This window comes from Gavia stellata, chromosome 2 (genome assembly GCF_030936135.1).
Source record: "Gavia stellata isolate bGavSte3 chromosome 2, bGavSte3.hap2, whole genome shotgun sequence".
Lineage (NCBI taxonomy): Eukaryota > Metazoa > Chordata > Aves > Gaviiformes > Gaviidae > Gavia > Gavia stellata.
In genome coordinates, this window is record NC_082595.1 from 103,029,407 (window position 1) to 103,056,864 (window position 27,458).

Sequence of the window (27,458 nt, forward strand, 5' to 3'; positions counted from 1 at the left end):
GCCTTCTTATTGTTTCACAGTGACTAAGAAAAATGTTCAGATACAGAAGAACATGCAGTAACACCTCCCACTCTCATCGAGTTACACAAACCAAGACGGAGTTGCAGAAGCAATGATATATGCATATGTATTAAATTTAAAAAAAACCTCCTTCACTGTAGTACTCATCACAATTTATATTACTGTTCTTTTCACCAAGTATAGCCAGCAATCTGCTTGCCTTGAGATAAGAAACTGCTATTAAAATCATAACCAGTCTTAACTTTTGGTGTAGTAACATAATGTAATTGCCAAATATCTAGTGATCTGTTTACAAATTATTTAAAGATGAGAGGACAACAAGAAAGTCCTAAATATATTTATCAACATTATTAATCATTTATATTACAAGTGTATTTAAAGGTCCAAATTCAGTCAGAACTTAATTTTCCATCAAACTACTTTATTATATGTTATTAGCATTAGTCATTAATGTTTTTATTTCATTTTAGTTGAAAGTTTGTGTATAGCAGAATAGAGCTTCCACAGGAAAGACATGACATTACCCATAGCCTAAGCATGTGTACTGCTTTGCTAATAATATCACTCCCATTCTACAAGGTTAATGTACCTGAAGTTCTGATGCTCGCTTCATCATCTCCAGTGTGATGTAGCAACCAATAGAATGAGCAATCAGTACCAGCTTTATATCTTTCGATACATTCTTTTTGAGGAAGTTCAGCTTATGCTCTACTTGTCCGTTAAGTCCAAAAACATCCTCTAGCTCCTTAATATCTGTGTCTGAAACATAAAAGAAAAGAAGTCCTTTCTTTTAATAACAGAAATTTCAAGTATCTCATTTTTTTCCACTTCTTTGGAAAACTCTGAAATAATTAAACTTTTTAATTAAAAAAGACCCAACAAACCCCAAACTTAAAAAATTGATTTTAAGTTACCACCACTGGTAAATGTAGACTGATGAATCACATGTACAGGATGTGTAACTGGGGAACAGGGATACAGAAACACATGGAATTGATGGCACATCATCTAGCTTTGTGTTCCCCTTCATTCAGTATAAGACCAAACTCAAGGCAATGGATCAGTTTAAATCAATCCAACTTTACACTGAGACATCAGGACCTACAATAGCAATATTGGCCAGGAAAAAGAGTCCCTTCACTCAAGTCAAAATATCATCTATGTATTTACGCACTGAGGACCTTCAGATATCCAAAATCTCCTGTCTTAAAGTAAAGATGCACATAAAAGTCCCATGGAAGGACGAAAAATACGAAATGCATATGTGTCAACATGGAGCACTAGCACTTACATAAACTACCCCTGTTTAGGCAGGTTCTTATCATTGTCAATCCAGCTACAAGAAGGAAGATCAATTCAGAGCTTCATGGTTCTAGGTTATTGTGCAATTTCATTCCTGTTTTGTCAGGGACCTCCTAAAGGAGCTTGGGCAATCGCTTATGATGAGGACTTCGCTACTTGCTTCCTGACCAGTCAACAAGACAAGGATGATCTGGTGCCTGTAACAACTTACAGCAACTTGGGCATCTTTAACTCCTGCTCATGAGGTGGGTGACATGGCTCTCAAGTTCCCCAATCTAAGGGGGTTCACAGCTCTTTCATCTGCTAGGAAAGTGCTCTACCCACTAAACTGAAAGTTACATTAAGGATACACCACTCCAATTTAAGCTGGACTACTGGATGGAAAAGACTGTAAGAAGAAATACTGAAAAAAAGAATGAAAGAAAAGAGGCAGAAAACATGAAGGAATGTAAGCCTATAGCTTATCTGAAAGAGATGTACTGGTACCAACATCACTTAATCTCTTAAATCCATGCTATTATCTCAGGGCTCAATTTCATACTCCAGTTTAAACCCCTGATCTTTTACACTCCTTACATGCTGACTTGCAATGCAGCTTTAGTCTGGAATAAGCCGAATCTCCTTGTAGCAAGGTTCAGACACATGATGGGGACTGGCTCATTACTGAGCGACGGGCCTACAGACAGCATATAGGTACCTGGCAAAAGCCACCCACCTCTAACAACTCAGAGGCAGCTAACAGAGGTAGCACAGACACATCCCTAACCAGCCCACCAAGTATTAGGTGTTTAACTTCCCACTTGGTTTCTTTTGATGTCCTCTGCATCATCTCCCTATGTGAAAAATAGATGTGGAAGAAAGTATCCGTCAGGCAGAGACACTGTAAAGATACATACACAAAAGAAACTGAAAGGCACTGAAAAACTGCTGTAAGCAAAAAGTAGCTAGCAGCATAGATCCATTTCAGATGTAGTTGGGTTTGTGCCTGCTTGGAGAAAGTGATAACAGAAGTCTTTCTGCCTCTGTCTGTGAACATAGCTCATCAAATTATAAAGGCTGATTGGTTTTTTAAGATGCATGTGGTAAATTTGATGGCAATTGGTCAGTAACCTCAAATGCTAAAAATTACTAATGCTACTGTAGTGAGGTTATCTGGGGGTTGACAGCGATAGTATTCATTGGTAGCCTAAGTGGGCTGGCACTATATTGCCTTTTTGATCATCTGTATGAAACATAACCTTTTGAAGAAGAAGAATTGCTAAAGCATGTGTTCTGATGCCTTTTTTTCTGAGCTTAAACTATTACCACAGAAATACCACATTTCATAAGAAAGAAGTTCTTCAGTTAACTAATATTGCTACTAAAACTGCTACTGATCATATCCCAGCATAATTTATAGTAGTTTACTCTAAATCAAAGAGGGGCTTACTAAAACACACTCAAGGAATGCAAAATTAGATGAAAAGTAATATTTTGCCTATTAGGCTTTCTACAAGTAATGGAAAACAAAGAGCTTGTTCTATTTTCCGAAACCCTGAATAAAAGTCTAAGGCCAAAACATTGTTTTTAAACTTAGTTTCTGTTTTTAGCAAAAGCTGTCTTTTCTACTTTTTATTTATTTACACAGCAGCATAACCTCATGCAGGAGTAGGCTGTCTACATCTCAAATCTAATTAAGGGTATATATAACACACATAAACCACAGAATACTAAAAGTATGATGGCCCTCTGGATACAGCAACAAGTGAAGAGTATGTTATTTTGAGTATATGTATGTTACCGTGTGTTGGGTTGAGCAGGTCAATTTTCCCTTGTAAACATTTGCTTTCATTTCCATACTGTTTTACTCAGGCACTGCCATCTCCAGTGATTTATCAGCATGTCTTTCAATGTTTGGCATTCCATTCATAGCTTTAGTTCTTGAAAATAAGTTATTTTAAAAGAATTTCAGCTTATTTCCAGGTTAGAGCAAGGGAAAAGGAGGTAAAGTAGGTGTATAAATCTTCTAGAGAACTTCTCATGGTTCACAAGACCTCAGAAACCAAGCAGGAACAAAACAAATTTTTATTTATATTGTTCTATCTCATGAGGTTAACGGCTGCTTTTCACTACATAAATTCAATATTTACTACAAGAGATGCTGAACATTGCTGCAATGCAATTAATAAACAATACAGCAAAGACAGTCTAGCGCAAGTTAAGGCTTGGGCTTAACTATGTTAATTATTATGTTATTAACATAATAATAGATTAACATATCTATGTTATATTGGGCTAACACAGATAACTGTTAGACAAATACAGTTAATTATTTCAGTTATTTAAGACATCAGACATCTACTTTAGTATTTTGTTACCTAATAAATATCAGCGTAGAGATTCAGGGCAAAATTTACAGCTATTACAGATTTTAGCAGAGATGTGCCTATTCAGAACCACTTTTGTTGCCAAAGCAACAACTCCGAGGGATGACATGCATCATACAGGTGGGGATTAAGAGTAGAGTAAAAATAAGGGCTTTTTCCTCATTTGCCCGGACTTGAGTTTAGGACTTCAGCATACCCAACTCAAGCCTGTGCATTAGTGCTTTGTTAAGGGAGCAGGGGAGAGCAGAGCAGAGCTTGCAGAAGTGATTTTTAATCAGATGGGTTAGTTATGATTGATGATGATCACAGAGACCTGTTCTACTGCACTTAGCCAAAGCATTCTCAGCGCAGCCCTGCTCAGCACCACTCAGAGCAAGGATGCTCCCACGTCTACTGGCCACATACACATATGATCCCTCTAAGACTGACAGTGAGTCCTGACAGCCGATGCTGACCCCAGAGACTTGTTTCAGCTGTTTAATACAACTTTTCCTTTTCTCCCAAACTACTGGTTTGTTGCCAAACCAAATCACGTTGGCACTACTCCTAGAGAAGCCACACTGGAGGATGAGCGGGCAGTGTGGGGTCTGGAGATCCACATGCAAAACTCTCCTCATCACAGACTGACCCTGCACTCTTGTCAGGGGAAACTCCAGCGTCACATAACCCTATATTGAAGTACGCATCCTATTTTTCTTCCGGACAAATGTAAAATTGCCCATGTCTCATGTCAGTTCATGTTTCCCCAACAGAAATGCTACGCGTCTAATAGTCCAAAATATGTGAAAGCTGGGCTGCGTCACAGGTTTGGAAGATTTATTTATTTATTTTACAGAATAAAATCACCCAGGGATTATCCAAAATCAACATGAATTTCTTGGGTGGAGAAGCTTAAATGGGTTCTTTATATAAGCAAACAGACTTGCACAAACACATTGGCAGTCAGCTCTCCGATGGCTCTGCATCAGAGAAGGGACCAGAGTTACTTCACCTCAGGTGTAGAATAAATGGCATGGCTGAAGAAGAGCTCATTTAAGCAGTTTTCAGATAGCAGAAATTATACAACTTGTACCTTATGCTGCAAACACCCATCTGGGCCAAGGCATGTGATTTTAAGACTTTATTTAGTGTATTAAAAGAAATATTGTATTTTTTTATGTTCTTTGGCAAAGCATTAATTTTCTGATGTGCTTTCGGAAAAACAAATGCGCCATCTTTAATGAATCTCTTTTTCTGACCTCTGCTAAACCCGCAGTCAGAAAACAATGATAGATTAAAATGAAGTGTTTGCTCCAAGAGTAGCCGACAAGTTAATCTTGCTAGGAAAGAGGACTTTGGTTTTCAGGGAAATAACAGAGAATTGTGTTTGTTTGTTTTTCTGCTGTGTATGCAAGGGAAATTCTTAGGCAGGAAAAAAAAAGCGTATCAGTTATACAAGCAGACTTTAGACTGGAGATTCATAAAATTTAGCCTTTCATAAAAAAGTCTCCAAAAATCACAGACTCCTTTTTACTGGATTATTCAAAAAGATACTGGAGGTCAGATTTTCCAACACTACCCTCAAATTTGTGCATATAATTTCTGCATGCCTTTGTATTTCCCTAGTTTCACAAGGGAATGCTTGCGCAACCAAACTCACCGAATCACTAAGGTTGGAAAAGACCTGTGAGATCATCAAGTCCAACCATCAACTAACACCACCATGCCCATTAAACCATGTCCCACAATGCCTCGTCCACATGTTCCTTGAACACCTCCAGGGATGGTGACTCCACCACTTCCCTGGGCAGCCTGTTCCAGTGTTTCACCACTCTTTCAATAAAGAAATTTTTCCTAATATCCAGCCTGAACCTCCCCTGGCACAACTTGAGGCCATTTCCTCTTGTCCTGTCGCTAGTCACTTGGGAGAAGAGACCAACACCCACCTCTCTGCAACCCCCTTTCAGGTAATTGTAGAGAGCGATGAGGTCTCCCCTCAGCCTCCTCTTCTCCAGACTGAACAACCCCAGCTCCCTCAGCCGCTCCTCATCAGACTTGTGCTCCAGACCCCTCACCAGCTTCGTCGCCCTTCTCTGGACACCCTCCAGCACCTCAATGTCCTTCTTGTAGTGAGGGGCCCAAAACTGAACACAGGATTTGAGGTGCGGCCTCACCAGAGCCAAGTACAGGGGCACGATCACCTCCCTGCTCCTGCTGGCCACACCATTTCTGATACAGGCCAGGATGCCGTTGGCCTTCTTGGCCACCCGGGCACACTGCTGGCTCATCTTCAGCCGGCTGTCGACCAACACCCCCAGGTCCTTTTCTGTGGGGCAGCTTTCCAGCCACTCGTCCCCAAGCCTGTAGCGTTGCATGGGGTTGTTGTGACCCAAGTGCAGGACCCGGCACTTGGCCTTGTTGAACCTCACACAATTGCCCTCAGCCCATCCATCCAGCCTGTCCAGATCCCTCTGCAGAGTCTTCCTATCCTTGAGCAGATCAACACAGACGCCCAACTTGGTGTTGTCTGCAACCTTGCTGAGGGAGCAGTCAATCCCCTCATCCAGATCATTGATAAAGATGTTAAACAAGACCAGTCCCAAAACTGAGCCCTGGGGGACTCCACTTGTGACCGGCCGCCAACTGGATGTCACTCCATTCACCACGACTCTCTGGGCTCGGCCATCCAGCCAGTTTTTTACCCAGCGAAGAGTGCACCTGTCTAAGCCACAAGTCGCCACCTTCTCCAGGAGAATACTGTGGGAGACAGTGTCAAAGGCTTTGCTGAAGTCCAGGCAGACAACATCCACAGCCTTTCCCTCCTCCACTAGGCGGGTCACCTGGTCATAGAAGGAGATCAGGTTGGTCAAGCAGGACCTGCCCTTCCTGAACCCGTGCTGGCTGGGCCTGATCCCTTAGTTGTCCTGCACGTGCCCCGTGAGCGCCCTCAGGATCAACCTCTCCACAATCTTCCCCGGCACCGAGGTCAGGCTGACAGGCCTGTAGTTCCCTGGATCCTCCTTCCGGTCCTTCTTGGAGAGGGGCGTCATGTTGGCAAGCCTCCAGTCGTCCAGGACCTCCCCCGTTAACCAGGACTGTTGATAAATGATGGAGAGCATCTTGGCAAGCTCCTCTGCCAGCTCCTTCAGTACTCTTGGGTGGATGCCATCAGGCCCCATAGACTTCTGAGTGTCCTGGTGGCATAGCAGGTCATTAACTGCTTCTGGTCCAACTACCCTGGTCACAGCTGGTGACTGAACATTTGAGCTGAGTACATCTGGACACTGGTCCACTTGTCATGGAGTGACTTTAAGGTCTGTCCCAGGACCTGCTCATACAGAGGCCTCCAAATTACTCATGAACAAGTAAGGGACTGTGTGAAAAGGTGTAATTATATGCCATGAAGGAAAGCGAGGTAAAAACCACTGCCCTACCTGCACTGTATCTTCTTCTTCCCTGGGTCATTTACTCTAGGAGGTTGTACCAGGATATCTAAGGACAAACTCTAAGAAACCTACCATATGAACTCTCCTGGTCAAGAATTTTCAGAACCGGGCCTTTTACAGGAAAAGGACAAGTAAGTATCTGGAGACTGAACCAGGGGACTGGAAAAAGATTCACCGCTTCCTCTGAGGATGTTGCTCATTTCAGCCACATGACACACCACCATACTGCTTTATGTTAACAGTGAGGAGAAAAAACATGTTTAAACACATGAAAATGCAGTAACATCACAGGAAAGTATAGAGAGGAAGAAAAGCAAAGAGGCAGAAGATGCTGAATGGACAGTGATGATATCAAAGCACATGAAAAGGGAAGGCACAAAGCATCAAGTATGGACAACCAAATAGTTCAGGAGAGCTAGCTCAGGGTCATGTTAAGTCCACTGCATCTGCACCAAATACCATTACTGCAACCAACACACAGGGCCAAGTGTTTTAGAGTTTATGCCCCACCTCCTTTTTCCATTGCAAATACATACAAATGCTGGTGGGAGAAGCAGCAGTTGTGAGTGAGTAACTACTGTTTAGATGAAGCAACCTGTGGAAAGTTTAATCTTTGCCTTCATACAGTGACAGGCAGAAAGCAACCCCATGACTAAATTACTTACAAGTAAAGTACCTGTTATCTGTTAAAGCTGGTGTGCATAGTCAGAAATCTAGTTCTGAAAATTAAATAAATCATTTGACTGTTTTTGTTCTTACAGGAAAACACAGTAATCCTTTACAATTGAATGATGCCATCTGAAAATGTTTAAATAGAACGTAAGCTTAAAAACTCAGCTTTCAGGTTTGTGGGTCTAGTATGGGCAAACGTGTTAGAAAATACATCTCCTAAAGATATATTGCTTAAAGCCTGAATGCTTCACTCTATCTTTCATTTGATTATTGAACCCTGGGTAATTTGTATCAGCAAGCGATAAAATGCCAACGAAATGGGATGGAAACCGTGAAAGAATGTTCAATAAATACTGAAGAACTCCTCCTGACGCCAGGAACCAGGTCTTAAAGCATTGTGTTTTAGATTAACCCTTAGACCTTAATCTGGCCCTAGTAGCCTCAGGAACTGTTCATGCAACTTTTAAGATAAACACACCACTCATTAGTGTTTATTGGAATAATTACTTTTTGTAAAGGTATCCTCCACAAATAAATTACCATTTACTCAAGATACTGAAGTGGTTGTATGCATTATTTTCTTTATTAAAAAAATAATGAGACCTTAATTTACAAATTGAACTACTGATTTCCTTTGCTATGTACACACCTATTGCTGGGACACTTGTTTAACACCTAATCTGTTTTTCAAAGGAAGCTGTATCATAATTAAATTAGTAGAAGCATAGTCTGACAGAATGAACTAATAAACCTGACAAATACTAAACCCCAAATTTTTATTAAAAGCATACAGGAGCACACTGAACTTATTAAATTAAGATATCTGTGAGAGTCTGCTTTTTATTTTGCATTCCCAGTTTTGCTTCCCTCTAACTGATTAGAGTAACTATTACCAAGGTATGATGAGACAACAGTACAAACTTTGAAGTAGAATTTTGTTGGTTGTCTCCAATTTTGGCAAGGCAAATGCCATTAAAAAGTGTTTTATCATGCAGTTCTACACCAATCTATGCCTCCAGAATCACTTTAATATGCATAAAGCAAATCTAATATGGGTGTTTTACATAACATAGATGGAAAATTCTTCTGTATTTGAATGACTGTATTTTACAGTCAGTAAGCTGAATAACTACAGGAAGTGCAATTTATACGTATTTTCAATATGATATTTAAAAAAAAGAGAAAAGTAAAAGAAAAAAAACCCTGGCAGGGTAGAGGTTAGAGAACCATCACTGTACGGGAGCAGATCTATATTTCCACTGTGAAGTCACCTCAAGGAGCAAAACCAGAGAGGTCTGAGCCTATGGGAAGCTCATTGTTCATGTTACGTTTTGTGTTTTCTGGACAATCTGAAGCCAAGTGTGAATTCCCTTCTTCACTTGCCCACACAAACAAAACTGCAAGGGACTGCTGAGGCTGACTGCTATGCAAGATGTATCTTGATATAGGAATAAGTATAAAACTCATTGTGACTTTTTTAATCTCATACTTTTTTCAATTCTAGGCTGCACCTTTGATGGCAGCACACTACTTGGACTATTAAGGACCGCTTTCCAGCAGCCCTAATTATTTATTTATGGAGTTGTTCAGTCTGGAGAAGAGGAAGCTGAGGGGAGACCTTATCGCTCTCTACAATTATCTGAAAGGGGGTTGTGGTGAGGTAGGTGTTAGTCTCTTCTCCCATGTAACTAGTGACAGAACGAGAGGAGATGGCCTCAAGTTGTGCCAGGGGAGGTTTAGTCTGAATATTAGGAAAAATTTCTTTACTGAGAGAGTGGTCAAACATTGGAACAGGCTGCCCCGGGAGGTGGTGGAGTCACCATCACTGGAGGTGTTCAGAAAACATGTAGACATGGCACTTCAGGACATGGTTTAGTGGGCGTGGTGGGGTTGGGTTGATGGTTGGACTTGATGATCTTGCAGGTCTTTTCCAACCTTAATGATTCTGTGATTCTGTGATTTTGAAGAAAAAGAGCTGTAACACCATGCTCATGTAGCTGAGTTGGTTGTAAAACTCGAGTAAGGTCATTCCAACTCACAAGATATCCCACTCAGCACACCATTTTACTTTGCAGAATACCTTCTATCAGACAAGTAACTAAAGAAAACAACAGAATGCCCTTACTTTACCATAAGTTAGGCTTTTATCTAGGCATTTTTTCCCAGTTTTGATGTAATTTCATGTCTAGGTGTGCACATCTGCACTTGCAAAATAACAATTTCAGTACTGGCAGCCCTTCAAAATCTTCCAGCAATTCTCTCCTCCAGTAACACCAAAATGAATTAGTTCTATCACAGCTTATTAAGGAAGAATCACTGAACATAGCCTGAAATAGTTAGGACTACATACAAGGAAACAGGTACCAAACAAAACCAGTAACACCAGTGTAGTGGGAACCCCTGTACATGTTACTCTTGCTGGGTGGCTGAGGTCTCTGGGCAATCCAGAGTAACTCCACAGCAAAGAAAAGCCACCACAGCAGTTGTCAACATAACCGGGCTCAGCCTTCCCATACCAGGTGCTGAAGTGAAGCACACCTCTCCGGCACTGCAGGAAAAAATAAGACAAAAAGGGGATTAGGAAGAAAGCAATGAAGTAGCCTTGCATTGGCAGAGACTTCATAAACAATGAGAGGAAGCAGAGCTCATGTACTCTACAACTACCTGAAAGCAGGTTGTAGAGAGGTGGGTGTCGATCTCTTTTACCAAGTAGCAAGTGATAGGACAAAAGGAAATGGCCTCAAGTTGCAGCAGGGGAGGTTTAGATTGGACATCAGGGAAAATTTCTTCACCGAAAGGGTTATCAAGCATTGGAAGAGGCTGCCCAGAGAAGTGGTTGAGTCACCATCCCTGAGGTATTTAAAAGACATGTAGACGTGGTGCTTAGGGACATGGTTTAGTGGTGGATTTGGCAGTGTTAGCTTAACGGTTGGGTCTTTTCCAGCCTAAATGATTCTACTTGAAGATCTGGTGGTTGAGAAAATGAAGTCAATAACAAGACCTTCATGAAAAAGTGTTTACCTAGGTGTGCACTTCCACCTGAAAGGGCTCCACATTCAGTCTGAGCCTCTGGATGGGATCATTGTACCAATAATGTCTGTCCAAGCGACACAGAGAAAATCTTGCAATTTCCATTATCTTGCTGATTTGCTGAGCTTACGCCACAAAAAAAAGCTAGGTTGCAAAAATCAGTCTAGGCCCCTCAAAACCCACTTTGACTCTTCAGAAAGTCTATTTTCTTTGCTTTGCCTGACTAGCAGGTGGTACTCCTGCAAATGTCTACCTTGCGTGTTTCCCTTATGAATACTCATTCCACATATGATCTGAAATAGCATCACCCTGTTTTGCAAAGGCAAATGTGCTTCACTGCTATTTGAATTATCTTGCACCATCAGCCTGAGGCATGTGATACATGAGTCTCTCCAGGAAAAACGTACACAGAGTATATTGTTTCTTAAGGTAATTCTTTACTGAAAAGCTTATCAGTATCAAGATCTTTTCATGTTTGGCCAGATCTAACATCTTCCAATTTAACATGGGGAAAATTCAGTCTTGAAACTGAGGCACAGAACTTTCTTATTGAAGGAAGCAACTAAAAGCAACTTCAGTAAATAGCATAGTTTAACAGTAACTTGCATTTGTACAGTTTAACAATGGAAGGAAAACAAAATAATGATGTTCTGCACATCACCAAGACTGTGTAGATATAGCATGGGAGGTAAAGAAAGGACAGGGGCAGTTGTATGAGTGTTGAAGGGAACAAAAATGTATTAATATCACTTCACAGGAACTGATTTGGTTGGTGTACAATAAACGAGGTGCTGCACCACAGTAGGCAAGTCTAACAGTCACACCTATTGAAAACAGCACTTCGAAACTTCGGGAAGTTTAAACAGATACAAATAGAGAAAGAGAGACTGAGAGCAAACAAGGGAGAGACGAAGTTCGGAGCAAAGTAAGACAGCTGGCCAAGGAAGACAACCGATGTTATTCCACAGGCAGGGAATAAAAAGAATTATTTTGAAAGTAGGAGGAAATGACAAGGAGCACACCACAATGTTAAGAGGGGGAAAGAGGAAAAACCAAGCAGCTGAGAACGTACCTGGAGGGGCAGTTACACAGTAACAAAAGTAACAATACAGAACTTGTACTTCACAGCGACCGGACAGATCAATGGGTGACATTTTCTGAAGTGCTCGATGCTCTTACTGAACCAAGCTAAAAATTAATTTGTTAGGTCAGTCCTGACTTCTCTTGAAAATTCTTCTCAAAATTTTATTTAGAACTGTGATATAGACCAAGATTGAAATGTTCAAGTAAGTATGCCTCTTCAGAATAAAATAACACTATCTTTAAAGTAACACTAAAATAACACTAATGTATTTCCTACTTCACTAGCTACTATAATGACATTAGGATGGCATTCAGTATAACTTAGTTCTTTTTCTTTACTCTTGTGTATATTCGTCTTGGATGATACTATTTTAATAGAAGTATAAAAGAAAGTGTAGGTTTGTATCTTCATTTGTCCTTGGAAAAGTTAAATTTAGTATCCAGAATAACTACCTGCAGTAAACAGATCCGAATTATTTAACAATACTGTCTAGCATCCTTTTTATTTTAAGAAGTAAACGATTCACTTAGGCAAACATAACATATTTCCATCTTTCATCTGTGTCCTTCAAAACTGATGGATTATAAGAAGTTTAAAACATTATTATCCTAGATTCCCTGATGCTGTAAACTGGTGCCACACCGCTGACTGCAAAGAGCTATGTCAGTTTATTCCAGCAGAGAACGTGACCCTGAGCTACCAGCGCTGTGGGCTGCAGCACAAAATGTATGCAAAGTATTTTGCAATGTAGTGCTACCTCACAGCTCTCAAGCAATGCTTCTAATCCCTGCTTGTCTTGAAAAGCCTCGGAAGTCTCTGTTCGGGCTCCTCTTTGCACAAGGAGCGCAAGCTGACAGCAAAGGGAACCAGCTGCGGCTCAGTGGCTCCCGGCATTGATCCCCACTGGATGTCAGAGCAACAGGGGGTCTTGCTGCAGGCTGGCATGACATGAAGTGAATCCAGCAGCAGGGAGAATTTAGTTCTCTGGTCTGACACGCTCCACTGAGTTACACATTCTGCCATCATCGGAAAAGGCCACGGTTTTGATTGAGGAGCACTCCATACTCCATCTTTCATTACTTTGCACAGCATAAGGCAACAGAGAATTGGACAAAACAGCACATGTAAAAGCCTTAATTTATTAAAATCAGCAGCAAAACTGAGGAGAGGAAATGGAATTTCACCTTGTACTTTCTTTAAATGTAGATGATTTCTTTAGCAGTTGCTGATGCTTTAAATAACCATCTGCATGTGCTGTATAGTGCAAATTTTGTATCTTTGGGGACGAAACACATTTTTGTCAAATTGACCACTTTAAATTATGATTTATATCTTCTCTTCTCCAGTGTTCTGTTACACTATTTAAAAATTAATTGGCAGATTTATTCCCTATTACCAAGATAGCAGTTTCCTTTTTAACCTTCCTGAAGAAAATGCTGAAGGTTTCATTCTTAGTTGCCTAGCTGAACTGCCTAGCATAAACCAAGAATGGCAACATGCCAAAGATACTGTGATGGCTTTATTTTTCTTGGACTTTTGCATTATAGCTGAAATAGAGACTACAGTGTCACTGCTACGAAGTTGATCTGTCATTATAGATGAGTAAGGGATTTTTTTGGTTTTCATTTTTACACAGGTGAGATGTGCTACATAGAAAGCAAACCAATTCATCTGTCACCCACAAGCTGTGCCAGGGTCACCGTCAGGCAAAGGTTGATTTTTTTCTTTCATTTACATTAGCAGACATCGAGGCCATAGCTCTTTACAAACTCTTTGAAACTGCCTGCAGCATTACAGTATAATTTATGTAAAAAGACAGCAACCGAATTTGACCTGCACTCTACACATAAACAGATCCAAATATGATCATGTAGAGTTTAGTATATACTAAAGTGTATTCAGAAATACTGAAATTGGTCTCTTCATGATTAATTGCAGAATAAAACTTCTTCCTCCAAATAATGTAAACACTAGTACAGAAGTCAGTAGAGTCTCTGACAACAAATACTCAGTGGTAATATATTCAAAACCACAGTTTTGTTCTGAAAAAAAATGACACTGCAATGGCAAGCCCAGAGAATTTTAGTAGTCTGCTGTAAAATTTAACCCAACGGGGATTAATTTGGCAACTAAGTAGTCACCTGACCACACCAGTAATTTGATAGCTGTAGTAAATTAGATTACTTTAATAAATATATTAATACACAAAACATAAAATTCAACCTTTAGAAAGATAAGAATATGTCTAGCTTAAAGAAAAACAATAGTCCCATGCAGTATCAAAAGAAGGAAAAAAGAAAAACTCCTTCATCCAGCAAGCAGCAAGGAGATCCCCTCGTTCAACCTGAGTCCACAGTACTGTATCATTTTGTCCTTTATCATTTCTCAAAGCACACAGCCCTTACTTGGATCTTGCTGAGAGATTTAAGTAGATGCACAAGAGGTAAGAATAATTCATTAATGAAGCTGATTATCTAAGAATGAGGCTATTTGCAGTTACTTCTTCCTGCATAGTCTGCCTTACAGTTTCCTGCACTTCCCTGAAATGCCTACATTACTCCTTAAAGAAAGGGAAACTCCTAAAACCAAAGCAAACAGAAAGACTGCATGTTCCAAACCTGATTATTTTTTTGAATCTGGAATTATGTTGTGCATTGCTGACGGTTCCTCAGCATTATGACTGTAGTTTACTGTGAATTAAAAACAAAACTGCCATTAAACACTGGATTGATCCCATCAAGATCCGCACCACTTGTTGCAAGCTTTGTGGGCATCAAAATTAAATCTAAAGGTTTATATCATAAAGTAGAAATTATTATTAATAAAAGTATTGATTAGCTTTCTTCCTACAGCTAACCTATATAGTGAATAAATTTTTTGATTCAACTATCAAAACAAACTCAGACCCATTACACCTTCAGACAGAAGGGATTATTCTCTGCTCTGGGGATAGTCCGTTTTCATTCTGTTAGCAGATGTAAATAGATCTTTCAAACTGACTTGGATTAAAAGATTCCTAAGCATTCTCCCTGGGAAAAAAATCTGAATAATCTCAATATTTTGTTTATTAAATTATTTTACTTTTTTACTTTCCCTACAATAGTACAGTAAACATTTAAATGAGTTACTCTGAAACATCACAGCACTGCTCATCTCAGTGAACTGTGACATGCCTTCTAAAGTCAAGACACCAAAAGATATAAATGTTACCTTTTCATAGGGTTCACATTCTGAACACTTTTTTTCCCCCCACTAACAGCCATCTGCATCTAATTAGAAGTGATGGTATCAGCTGGAGAACATACCTATGTCATGGGGTGAAAGGCAGAAAATGATCCATAAACAATCTCAGAACCTACATCCAAAGTTTCCTGGAATGCAGTAAAGACATTATACTCTCCAATGGATGAACGTCAATTTTTTTTTAAAACGTCTTGTTTTCTGGATAAGGATGCAGAACAGTGTATCAGGTTTCAAAAGTTGTTAGTTTAAACCACACCTTTAAAAACAGAATTATATTAAGCTTATTTGAAGATATGGGTGAAAAATTCTGGTTCTTTTAACAGGGGAATTAGTTGAATAAAGTACTAGAGAGGATTAGAAAGCTATTCATGGATATTTTTAATAATATGCCTACACATATTATGTTGACAGACTCAGTGGAAAACCTTGAAAGAAACGGAGAAAATAGAGAACTGATTTTTCATATAGCTGTAATAAAAGTAAAGACAAAGTCCTCTTCTTAGTAACATCAGCAATAATTGGTCACTACTCCATCAAAGTCAATGGAATATGGAGCTATGCATTAAGTGGTACCAAAATCAGCTAACAGTATTTAAGTGATCATTACAAACAAATATGGGGCTGTTACGGTATGACGTGATGAGCAGTTAAAATTGGTATTGTTTTGGTTGACCAGAAAATAAAACAACAGAGCAACTTAGAAATACTTCACATATGGCAAAATTTTATTTACTTAGTTTTGATTTTGAATGGAACAAGTTTTTTTAAACACATGCTTAAAATTAAGCAGAACTGATAAAGTCAATGCCAAATGCCAAGATTTCACTCAAAGGATCTATTTGCATAATTATGGGCATGATTATGGGACCTCTATGAATAATTAACTGAATGTGGCTCAAAGGAAAGAAGTGTTACAGTAAATGGAGTACTGCAGCATCCCTAGGGCTGCTTACTTTTCACACATTTAGATTTAAAACATTCCAGTGGGTTCATAACATGAGATGATCATCTGTTTCTTAAAATAGACACACCTAGCACTAAAACCATAGAGTAAAATGCAGGTCTTACCAGACAAAGACAAAAACCTCAGCACTTAAATGCCTCATAGTAACTTTTACATATGCATATACACTTCCTTCCTTAAGCTGCCTTTTCAAAGACAAGGCAGGAATAAGGTTTCTGGGCAGCAGCAATTGCTGTATCAGGAGGGGCAGCAGGACTGCACTGCACTGAGCTGATGGTTCCTGTCCCCTCCTGTGGAAACAACCAGTTCCTCTGTGCACACCCCAGTGTGGGATCCCTCGCTATTGACAAATACCATGTGAAGAGCTCAATGTGATTAATCAGTACTGAGGCCAGCTTTGTAAACTTTGTAAGCTTCTCCTCTCCATAGATTAAAAAAATTGACACTTCGATATGAAACCAGCGTAATTCTACCTGGATAGCATACTTACAACTTGCTACTTTTTAGTGTATCTACAGTGTGATACCATTGGACTGGGAGACGCCTTGCCATATAAATGTGCATTAAAATTAAGCTGTGTTATGTGTTTTGGGACACAAACATGACTAGAGAGTTCTCTGGGTCTATAATGTTAAAAAAACCCCATAACTGACTAAACCTGTAAAGAAGTTATATTAAAGATACTCCCTCTTTAAGTGACTCTCAGATATTTTAATTTATATGCCCAGGAAGCAGAAAATATTGTTGAAATATAAATTAATGTGAACTAAATGTGTGTAATGTGAATTAAATGTCTGTATACATAGGCTTAAAGCATGCATGTGAGATGCCAGCTCAGCTGCCTTTCTTCTGCTTTTCTCCCTGGATAGTACAAGATGTAAATGCCTTTTAAACACTATCACTGTGCACCTGAATGCGGCCAGATACGTACCATTACTACTGCTGTTTGATATCTAACTGAACAGTGCTGAAGCCCAGGTAAGGATTTGCTGGTCAAAAACCTTCAAAGCACTACAGACACTAATTCTCAGGTGTTTTTGTACTGACTGAACAGATTGCCAGTAGCTCTGATTCACCTTATTCAGCAGTGTAGGTGTTCTCCAACATCGGCAACCATTAAAAACATCCGTACTACCTAAAATAAGTGAAAGTCACAAGCTAGCTAAAATTACCAAATGCATACTGACTCCCTGTGCCTCTGTGTAACTTCTCTCCTTTGGTGTTATACACAACAACAAGGACAAAGGCTGTTAGCTAAGGATGAGTCCCTATTTTTAGAAGCCCAGTTCTTGGAACACCTAACTTTCACCATCTCTTCCTCTTCTGTTTGCAGCAGTGCAGACCGCAATCCCACTCCCTGCCATCACCACACATTCATGGTGGCACAACATGTCTAAGGCCACCACAGCAAATGCTTACACAAAAAAAGTGTTATTGGAAAAGTATTCTTAGCTACCATTAATTCTGCTTAGCAAGTGGAAACTGGTGAGAGAGCCAACTCCATGTGATCAGCCAGCTCTTCCTGGACCACAAGCAAGTGTCTTGGGAATGACCAGTGACCCACAGACCACAGCTTGGGAATCACTGTCCTAAATAACTCACAACCCTCTTATTATAGCACACCATGCTCCTTGTCTTGCTCAGGCTACTATTTTAGGTTTTTTTCCTGCCAGCACAGCATATCATGATGGTAGAAACTTACGGTTCATATCTGCTAATCATGCCCACACTTATATCTGTCACTTGGTAGACAACTATCTAGCGATCAACGAGATGATTAACCTGCTGAAGTATAAATTCAGTTTTATCCAAATGATTTTAGTCGTTGTTTTTGTAGATTTGTATCACGTTAGCTAGAGGCAGAATCTCCCTCATAGTCAATTCTGCAGTTTCATTACAAGTCAGAGGGCTGGAAAAGGAAACTCCATTCAGATGAATTGTAACAACAGCTAAGAAGCAATATATCAAATAAATTCAAGCTGTACACGGCTTCCAAATTTTCCTGTAACACTAGTATTTTTTTTTGATAGAAAACTTCATTTCACTTCAAAACTTCACATGATGATACATTAACATTTTGGGACCACATAATCAATGTCTTCATAGATAATTTATTATCCCTCCACCACTTCTGTGCTTCTTCCCATATTGCTTCTTAAGGATATAATTCAGTTTCAAAATGGTCTGAAGGCCCTACTCTCCCTGCATAAAGAAAAACCAACTCTTTTGATAGACTATAAATCAATTCTTACCTACCTCTTTTTATCACGGAAAATGAACTAAGGATAGTTTAACAGATTTTAAGGACACGCTATTATCTTTTACAGTCCATGGGACATAAAAGATCAAACTAGAATTTTATCTTTTAACTTGGCTATTAAGAATGTCAATCAAACTATCCTGTCATTCAGAAGCTACCTAATACTGATTCAGAAACAAAACAACAGAAAATTCAGTAGACAATCTGTTCCAAAGCATAAACACACCTTGCTAAAACAATAAAAAGTATTTGTATTATGATTGTGTATAGCTCAATACTCATCTGTACAGTTAAGAAAGTTCTAGAGATTTATCTTTAATACAGTTTTTGATGTGACCAAATATTGTCATTAAGACATGACTGATGACTAGCCATTTATTAGGTATATGATATTTTAATGCATCGTGTCTCTTTGATCAATTAAGATATGAATCACATGATTTCATATTTCTACAGCATTTGGCATACATAGAGTATTACCAAAAATCAGTAAATCATTTGATTCTGATTACATTTTTCTTTACTTCTCAATCTTACTTCGCTACAAAGAAAAGTATCCTGGCAATCCTGAGGAGAAACAAAACCAAAAGTGTGTTCTTCTATTCTTATTTCTGTCCAAGTTGTCGGATTTCCTATTTCTTATCAAACCACAGCAGATGTCCACAGAATTAGACCATTTTAAGACATGGTTACGTATGTATACCTGCTGTCTATAAAGCCTTTACTGGCAAAAGCCAACCGGGGTGCTAAAAAAGGGGGGTGAGTGATGTCTTAGAGGGACTGAGTGTCAAGGGTTTCCTATCTAATCTCCTATTTTCCACAGCTTTTAAAAAAATTTTGGGTGAGACTGAGTCTTTTAGTCCTTATTTTAAAATGGGACATTCATAACACAGCATTTGAATTAGCAATGAATATAAAATTAGCAATGAATAATTTCAGGATTTGATCATTGATATTTGTTAGTTTTAACTAGCAGTTTGTTTCCTATCAAAAGAAGTTGAAAGGCTGTCAAAAAGCTTCCAACTGGTTACTATTCATTGCTATCAGAGGAGCTACTCCTAAACACAAGTCTTTAGTCCTTCTGCAGTACTCAAGCATTTCTACTCAACTGGATTTCGTAAGATAAAGTACAGAGCATCAGTCTCCACAATTCATAATGTATTATAATGCCCACTCCCACAAGCTGAGCAGCTATACTGGCATTTTGACAGAATAATTTGAGTGTGAATAAATATGGAATATTTTTTGTCCTAATTTTATTTTTCAGTTTTACCTTTGTATTGTTTTTTTAAATCAAGAAGTTTACAAAGTATTTAAGAGTAACATTGTTTAACTATCTAATTTCTTGAAAAGCACCAAAGTACTTTTTCATTCTTTCCTTAAATTGTTTTCTGTGCCTGTTTAAGGGAAACCATATGTTTAAAAGAGAGCAATCCAACACAATTTATTTTCTTCTGATTTCACTGCCTATAAAATGAAACATTCAGTGATGGCTATATACCATGAAAACATGACCTGCCTTTAGTCTTTCACCTAACTCAAAAGACCACCCATTTAATCCCTAGGAAAATACTAACTTACAGGTACCAGCGTTCAGGCAGTAGCCTCTGTTTTGACAGCAAGGGCACTGAGCTATAGCGTACTTCTCAGACATTCATACAGGAAACAATAACTTGCACTTTAAACCCTCACAACATCTAATAAGTTACTTGGTTAGATGTGGGAGAATATCTTACCAGATCAGAAATCTCAAAAGAAGTGTAATGCAAATTCTTCAGTGGAGTGACACATTAAAAGAAGCTCCAGAACTTAAATGAATAAATCAACTGTGGGTATATCTGCCTATTGTTTTTACTTTTAAGGAAAAATTTGCTGTATCTTATTTATGATCTATTTGTATACATTTTTCCTTTCTTATGAACATGTCTTTATAAGGTAGAAATTAACCAAATGATTTGCAAATACCTGCACCTTAAAAAGACTTACAAAACAATCATAATATATTTGGCATGGTAAATTATCAGAGTAAGTAAGTAGGCAGGGGTTTTGGTAGGTCGCATCTGTTCAAGAGGCATGAACACCTTAATCATTAGGAAAACTATGAGTCAAAGTCTCAGTATCAGGCACTGAAAAGAAAAAAAGCAACACTTAAGATTATATGAACGTTTATAAAACATTTATATTATGCCAGTTTTAAACAAAATAACTGAGAGAGAGCTAGAAAAGTAATCTCCTTTTTGTAATTTTGCCTACACCTAAGGATTGATGTTGGCCTCTTTTACAGTCACAACAGTGTTCAAAACAACTGCTTTTTTAAAAGCTAAAGAGGAGGATAAAGAAGTTGAAATTGAGGTATAACTTTTTTATTGCATTCACAGAGTAAAAATAAGTTTCAATTCTTTTTGCACAGTGCATTGATTGCTAGGAGCAGAATTACAGCAATGAAATGTTCAATTAATGTTGTGTGTCTCTGGAGAGCATAGCTTGAAAGAGCTCTCTGAATAGAAAGATATCATACAGAGTAAAAATGAAGTGTGTAGCTTTATTCAGTTCTCAAATCACTACGTGACATGCCTCCAGTAAATTAGGAAGTAGGCTGTGATCACTGGCTGCTGTTGGAAAACTTTCTTTAGTCTTTCTGAGTTTCAAAATCTACTTGATCTAAATATAACCAGGCATATTACTCCAACACAGTTTCTTTCATTTTAAACCCTTTATTACTTTACAGGCAGCACCATTTACATGTTAAGTGTACTATTTACATACTTCCACACTCTAAATCAGTGGTCTCCAAAGTGGGGTGCGTGCACATTGGGGTGCAGGAAGAAAATAGTAGAAATTCAGTAACACATGTATACAATTTATATTAATTAAAAAAAAGATATATTGGGGGTGCATGCTGAAAATTTTTTTACTGATAGAAATTATTTTTACTGATAGAAATACTGGTAGAACCAAGATAGGACTGCTTGGTCAAAAAAGCTTGTAGACCACTGTTCTAAATGAATCAGTATGAATTCGTCTTTCATAGTAGCTTCCACCCTTCTTTTTTTCATTTCACAGAATCACTAAGGTTGGAAAAGACCTGTAAGATCATCAAGTCCAACCATCAACTAACACCACCATGCCCATTAAACCATGTCCCACAATGCCTCATCCATATGTTCCTTGAAAACCTCCAGGGATGGTGACTCCACCACCTCCCTGGGCAGCCTGTTCCAATGTTTGACATTTGCTAGATTCCAACTAGAAAAACCTCAAGAATCAATGTTGTCAGAGACTGAAATTTTGTCTTTGTCAATTTATGCCCTCATCCTTCTTATCAAGAAATACTGAACTTCCTCAGAGGATTTGCAGGAGGCTATTTCACATGAAGAATTATGAAATGCCCATCAAAAGCATGAAAGAATACATGGAATTTTTACAATAACAGTTCTGTGCCTAGTTCTTTGCCAAAATATCCTCTTTTTCTGGTTTTGTGCAGCTTATCAATAATTGACATGGTTTTCACAATCCTATATAGTGGTCCTTCACACAGGAACTTTACCTTAGAAATCCAAAACCTAGAAGGCAGTGAAGAGCTGCAGAGAACAGAATTACCTGTCCCTATGCATGTGCTTCTGTTGGTCCTTGAAGTTCTGGGTTTTTTTGCTATAATGTCATAAAACGTCAGTTAAGAACTCCTGTGGGATGCAGGAGCAGGAGCAGAACATCATCAATGAGTCCATGACTCCCTATTCCTTTCAGTCAGTCACCTGGGAAATTGCAAAGATGCTCAAGTTTTTGTTTAGTGATTTTGATCACACCTTTATAGTCAATTAATGAAAATTACATTTTTGGCAATAAATAAATAAAAGAAAGGGAACCAGCTTCTAATATCTAAAAGTTGCTTTTGATTTCTTTTGTGTCATAAGGATGAGAGAGAATTACCCCAAATCTCTTCTCCCACTGCAGACAACCTACATTGTCATAAAAAAATGGTAAAATATAAGGCCTTCTAGCCACTTTGTGCCTTCCCTTGAGTTTGTATGAACCATATTTCTTTCGTTACATTCAAAGCTACTGCAAAGCACGGTGTATTACCCATGGCAACTGTAGTAACATCATTATTTACAAAGGTCAATAAACTTATCAGGGTTTCCTTAGAAGACTGGCTTGAAAAAGGCTCCCTATGGAATATTCTGGAATACTGTCTAAACGTATAGTAATGACAGGATGTGAGCTTCCTGCTTCTGTGCTCCTAACAACATAAATATGAAAACGATCTCATAAATGTCTTTTCATTTTTGTTTAAACTATCCATCAGTGGCTTTCTATGCTTTTCTTAGCTCCATGGTGCTACACTAATTGCACCAGTAAGTACAGATCCTGGCACATGATATTGAGAACACATGAAACACCCGACTGGGTCAGGCAAGCGAGTGCCCCAAGCTCAGCAGTGGCAAGACTAGATGCTATTCAGTGAGAGAAACCAAGCCTGGCCCTTTCTGCATCCCTTCCCCTTGAGCTCAATCTCTCAGGCTCACAACCCTGCTGCAAGATAGCACTGGGACCAGGAGCAGCACAGGAAGTATGGAGAAGTTCAGTGTCCACAGCAAGGACCTCAGTGTCCAAAGCAAGGACAGCAGTGCACCTGTACAACAAAGAGCCTGTCTCCTTCAGCAACTGTTTATGGACCAGTTGCCCATGAGGTGGTTTTATCACTTTAAGTCTGTTAATATACTTTGCCCACAGTATAGTGCTTTGGCTGCTAGTCCCCTAAATTTTTTACCTGTTGCATAAAGAAATACTTTCTTTTATCTGTTTTAAACCTTCTAGTACCATTACATGACCATTAGTACCATTAGTTCCATTACTGAATCTGATGTATTTTATTCTGCTTTTACTTTATTTACTGTCATGATTTTGAAAACCTCAGTCATGCTCCTAAGGGGCATTCTGCTCCCCAAGCTGAAGAGCCATTTAATCTCTCATAACAAGGAAGCTGCTTTCTCCCTGTTGTTTTAGTTGCCTTTCTCCATACATTCACCAGCTCCACTCTTGAAATGTTGTCCTTGAGATGCCCACCAGAAATGCACTCTAATATTCAAGATGCAGGTCCACTATGGTTATTTACTATAATAAAACAATTCCTTCTGCCTTGTCTGTAACACTGGTTATGTCCAATGTTTTGTTGACTTAAATTTTGTCTGCCGCTGTGCAATAAGAGAGGATATAAGAGAACTGTCAGCGATGATGCCAGTATCCTTCCTGAGTTTTACAAATGAATTCCAAGTTTGGGATTGCCCAGGCACAGTTAAAGGAGAACTTCTTTGTCAGATGCATTAACTGATATTTATCTACCCTGACACTCATCTACTATCTTTTTGCCCACAAATTACATTTTGTAAGATGCTTCTGTAGTTCCCTGACATCTAATATCTTCCCAGTAATTAAACACTATGAAGTACCATCCACAAACTGAGAAATTTCACTGTTTAGTCTCATTCAAACTTGACACAGCACCAATCCTTATGGTACTTCACTTCTGACCTGTCCATCCTAACAAGCTATCATATCCTTAAAAATCCCTTTTCTCACAGGAGCATTGTCACTGCAAAAGGACATCGTGAAGTCAGCTGGAGGTTTGGTTTCAACTTAGATATCAGCACCCTCTTTCCTGCTGGATGCTCTCCTTCCCCCAGATTTACATTCTCCTTAGCAGCACAGGGGCTGTCACAGTGGGACAGTTGTACAACATCCCTGCCGGCCCCATCTAAAAACCTCTCCTTTCACTAACTACACACTTACAGGCATGATCCCAGGGCAGGTTATGAGACCTACAAATGTTCTCTGCAATAAAATCGGCTCCATTCAGTTCCCAGACTTCTACCTGTATCCCATGGTTAACATTGTACCAGAAATTATAAACCTACGGATTTCTCACCTATTGGGAGACAGTGCTAGCATTTGGTAGTTTGACACTTGAACATAATGACTGGCAGGAATTTAACCAAAGAAATACAGGTTTCATTTTTCAGTTTCAAACTTAAGATTAAATAAACCAATAAAAAGGCTTAAAAGCTCAGGTGCAAAGGTTAATGAGGGAAAGTTATGCTAAACAGCTAAAACAGTTTCTTCTTCAAAATTTTGAGGTTGCTTCACATTGCTGAACCTTTTGGTCCTAAGGAATCATACTGATTTACTGCTACATCACTGCAGCTTGACCAAGTCCAGAAGTCTTCTGACAGTAAGCAGATTTCAGGACAGGATTCACTATTGGCTCCTCCCATCTTACCATGCTGTACATTAACAATATCCACTTAGAGTTGGCTACCATGTCTTGCTGGCAATTTGCATGTCAAAAGACTTTTAACAGATAAACAAGCAACCTCTACCCTGCAAATACCGCATACCCCAGCCTCAGAAAGATTTACTTGCTTCCTGGAAATTTGCTAATTTAGTACAACTATTTTTGAATTCAGAGATAATTAAGCCTCTCCTCAAGTACTCAATCTCTGAATTGGACATTTAATTAAAAAATGTACTTTTCCAATCTACTTTTCTTAACACAAACACATTCTAGACCTTCTTCTCTATAACTTGTCTCTAAAGACTGCAATCAGCAAACTCTCTTCTTCTCTCAATAGCACTTATTTGACCGGAAATCTAATTTACCTAAAAATATTTTCCTCAGTAACTTCTCTTCTCATACAACTGTTCTGCGGAAATATAACGGAGTCATTTAAAAAACATGTAATGCTGGTTTTAATAGGCACAAGTTCTGCTACTGATATCGGGAGGGTACAAATATTTGTATGTACAAGTTATAGTACTGTACCTTCTATCATTTCCATACCACTAGGAGGCTTACAATGTCCGGCATGGCTCACAACCCAAACAGGATACTGTTGATTTAGTCCACAATATAAGGCCTGTATAAAGGTCCTGTAATAACCTGCCAGTCCAGGGTTACCTGCCAAAAAACAAAACATACAAGCACAGTCAATATTAACCTTCCAACAGCAAGTAATCTGCTCAAAAGCAAGCTGAACAGCGTTATACAGCGTTCTGTTAATTTATTTTCTCTAGTACATTTCCAATTTTTATTTTCCCAATTTCAGGGGCTACACTATTGAACTGGTTTAATTCCACTGATCATTGGCACCCATGAGATGCATTTTACAGAATTACTTTGAAATTGTAGAACCTGAAATTGAAGACCAACACAACAGAAAAATCTCCTTTTCCATCAGAGGTCAACCAGCTTGCTTATCTATCCCATCAAGTTATAGATAGGTGAAAATTGGGCAAAGAAACTCCCAGATATGATAAAAATATTCTAAAGACTACAGCGTATATCACTTGATCCAGATGTCTACCCTCCAAACTATCTCAGTGTTACCACTTCAAAGGAGGTATGTGTTATCCTGACAATACAAAGGTCTGTACTGACCCTAAAAGAGAGAATGACTTTATTTTAATCTCATTGGACTAATTTAATTTTTTTCTGCCTGCAACTTCATAGTCTCTCTGTCCTCTTCCACATCTCTTGAGAAACTCTTTCCTTTTCAACGCTCGTGCCCTAGAACCATGGGAGAATCTGTCGTCCCCCTCCTGCATCCCATCAGCTTTAGAGAGAACTTCTCAGAAGAGGCTGGTGTCTGAACGAATCCGGCTTGCCCTGAGAAAGCAGACCACCTTGCTCTAAAATCCACTGTTTAACAGTGACAATATTGACAGTCAAGTACCACTGCTGAAGTAGAAACTGAAATACTGTCCCAAAGATAAAAATATATATCTGGTGGGGATTTCAGGATTTCCAAAGAAAGCTCTCATCTCTAGTCCTCCTTTTTTTCTCTCTCTTTTGAATTATCAGTAGTGACAGTGTCAAGGGACTTAAGTTGGAGACTAAATCCATATGAAGACGAAGCAGATTTTGTTTCTTGATTCCCATGGGATGCATAAAAATTCCACACAGGCATAAAAACATATAATTTCTCTCTATTTATTTATTAGCTTTCCAGGGTAGTTCCACTGATTTCTTATTGTCATTTAGACACCAGGAAAGCCCATCATCTTGGTTAGGACTGCTGAGTTACATGTCTTTCACTCACATGCTAGGCAATTCTTAGTTTGGATATCATCAACAGCAAAAGGCAGTAAGAGCAGTATTGTGTAAAAAGGCATTCACTTTTTAAGACAAAGACATCCCAAAATAACACAAATGTATTACTGAGAAAAACAAACCTTCACTAAAATTGTGTAAACTCCTTTATATCAGTCTGATTGTAATAACAGAGACTGAGCCATGTAAGTTTTGATAGTGACAGAGAAGAAGAATCAGAGCTGTAATCAAATCAGTACTTGTAGAAATGGTGTGTGAAGATAAAAACTAGGTTTATTCCAGTTCTTCTCTTTCCACAGTGGGCATTTTCATTTTGTCTTCTTTTGCTCTTCAGGTAACACACAGTAAGTTCATTGCTCTCCCAAGAGGCATTCCCTCAGTCCAAGAGCTTCCAGAACACAGCCTACTCGCCGCAGAGCAGTGGTGCACCAGGAACCCAAAGCCACCTCCAGCACGGACACCTGCGTAGGAGCTGATGCCATGGCTCACACCAGAGATGATACATGGGCAGAGTAGGGAAGCCTTCCACTCTAGGTAATATATCACACATGCTTCATCCCCCACTTACATGTAAAAAGTGTCTCTGATGGTTTTTAAACACAAATAAAATTACTGATCTTAAAACAACATTATTTTTACTGGACTTCTCAGATTTGGAAAAAACCCAAAACAAAACACCAAAACCCAAAACCCAGAGTATCAGTTATTATATGTTCTAAGCATCTCTTTGTAAGCTTAACTTTAAGGAGAATTTAAAAAAAAAAAAAAAAAGTTTTTGCATATATAAACTCCAGAATGCATGATCAAATTTTTGCAAACTGATTTCCAGAAAAACAATTTAAAATTCACAAGGGTCACAAATCCGTACAATGGCACCAGATTTTCATGCGTCCAAAATATATAATATAGAGGGCCCCAGAGACAATAAAATCAAATCTAGATATCATCTGTCAAGCTCCTCGGACTGATGTTACATAGAGGAAG

General features: G+C 38.8%; 1 protein-coding gene across 2 annotated transcripts in view; it reads right to left on the reverse strand.

The window, feature by feature from the left end:
- Window positions 1-27,458, reverse strand: part of LDAH (lipid droplet associated hydrolase) — a 110,378-nt gene that overhangs the window by 66,225 nt on the left and 16,695 nt on the right. The window contains exons 2-3 of one of the 2 annotated variants that reach the window (XM_059835340.1): window positions 25,188-25,322; window positions 611-780 (exon numbers count right to left, since the gene is read on the reverse strand). In XM_059835340.1, coding sequence (XP_059691323.1) covers window positions 611-780; window positions 25,188-25,322 — 305 coding nt within the window. The remainder of the gene's footprint in view (window positions 1-610; window positions 781-25,187; window positions 25,323-27,458) is intronic. The other variant, XM_059835341.1, reaches the window with a different exon arrangement.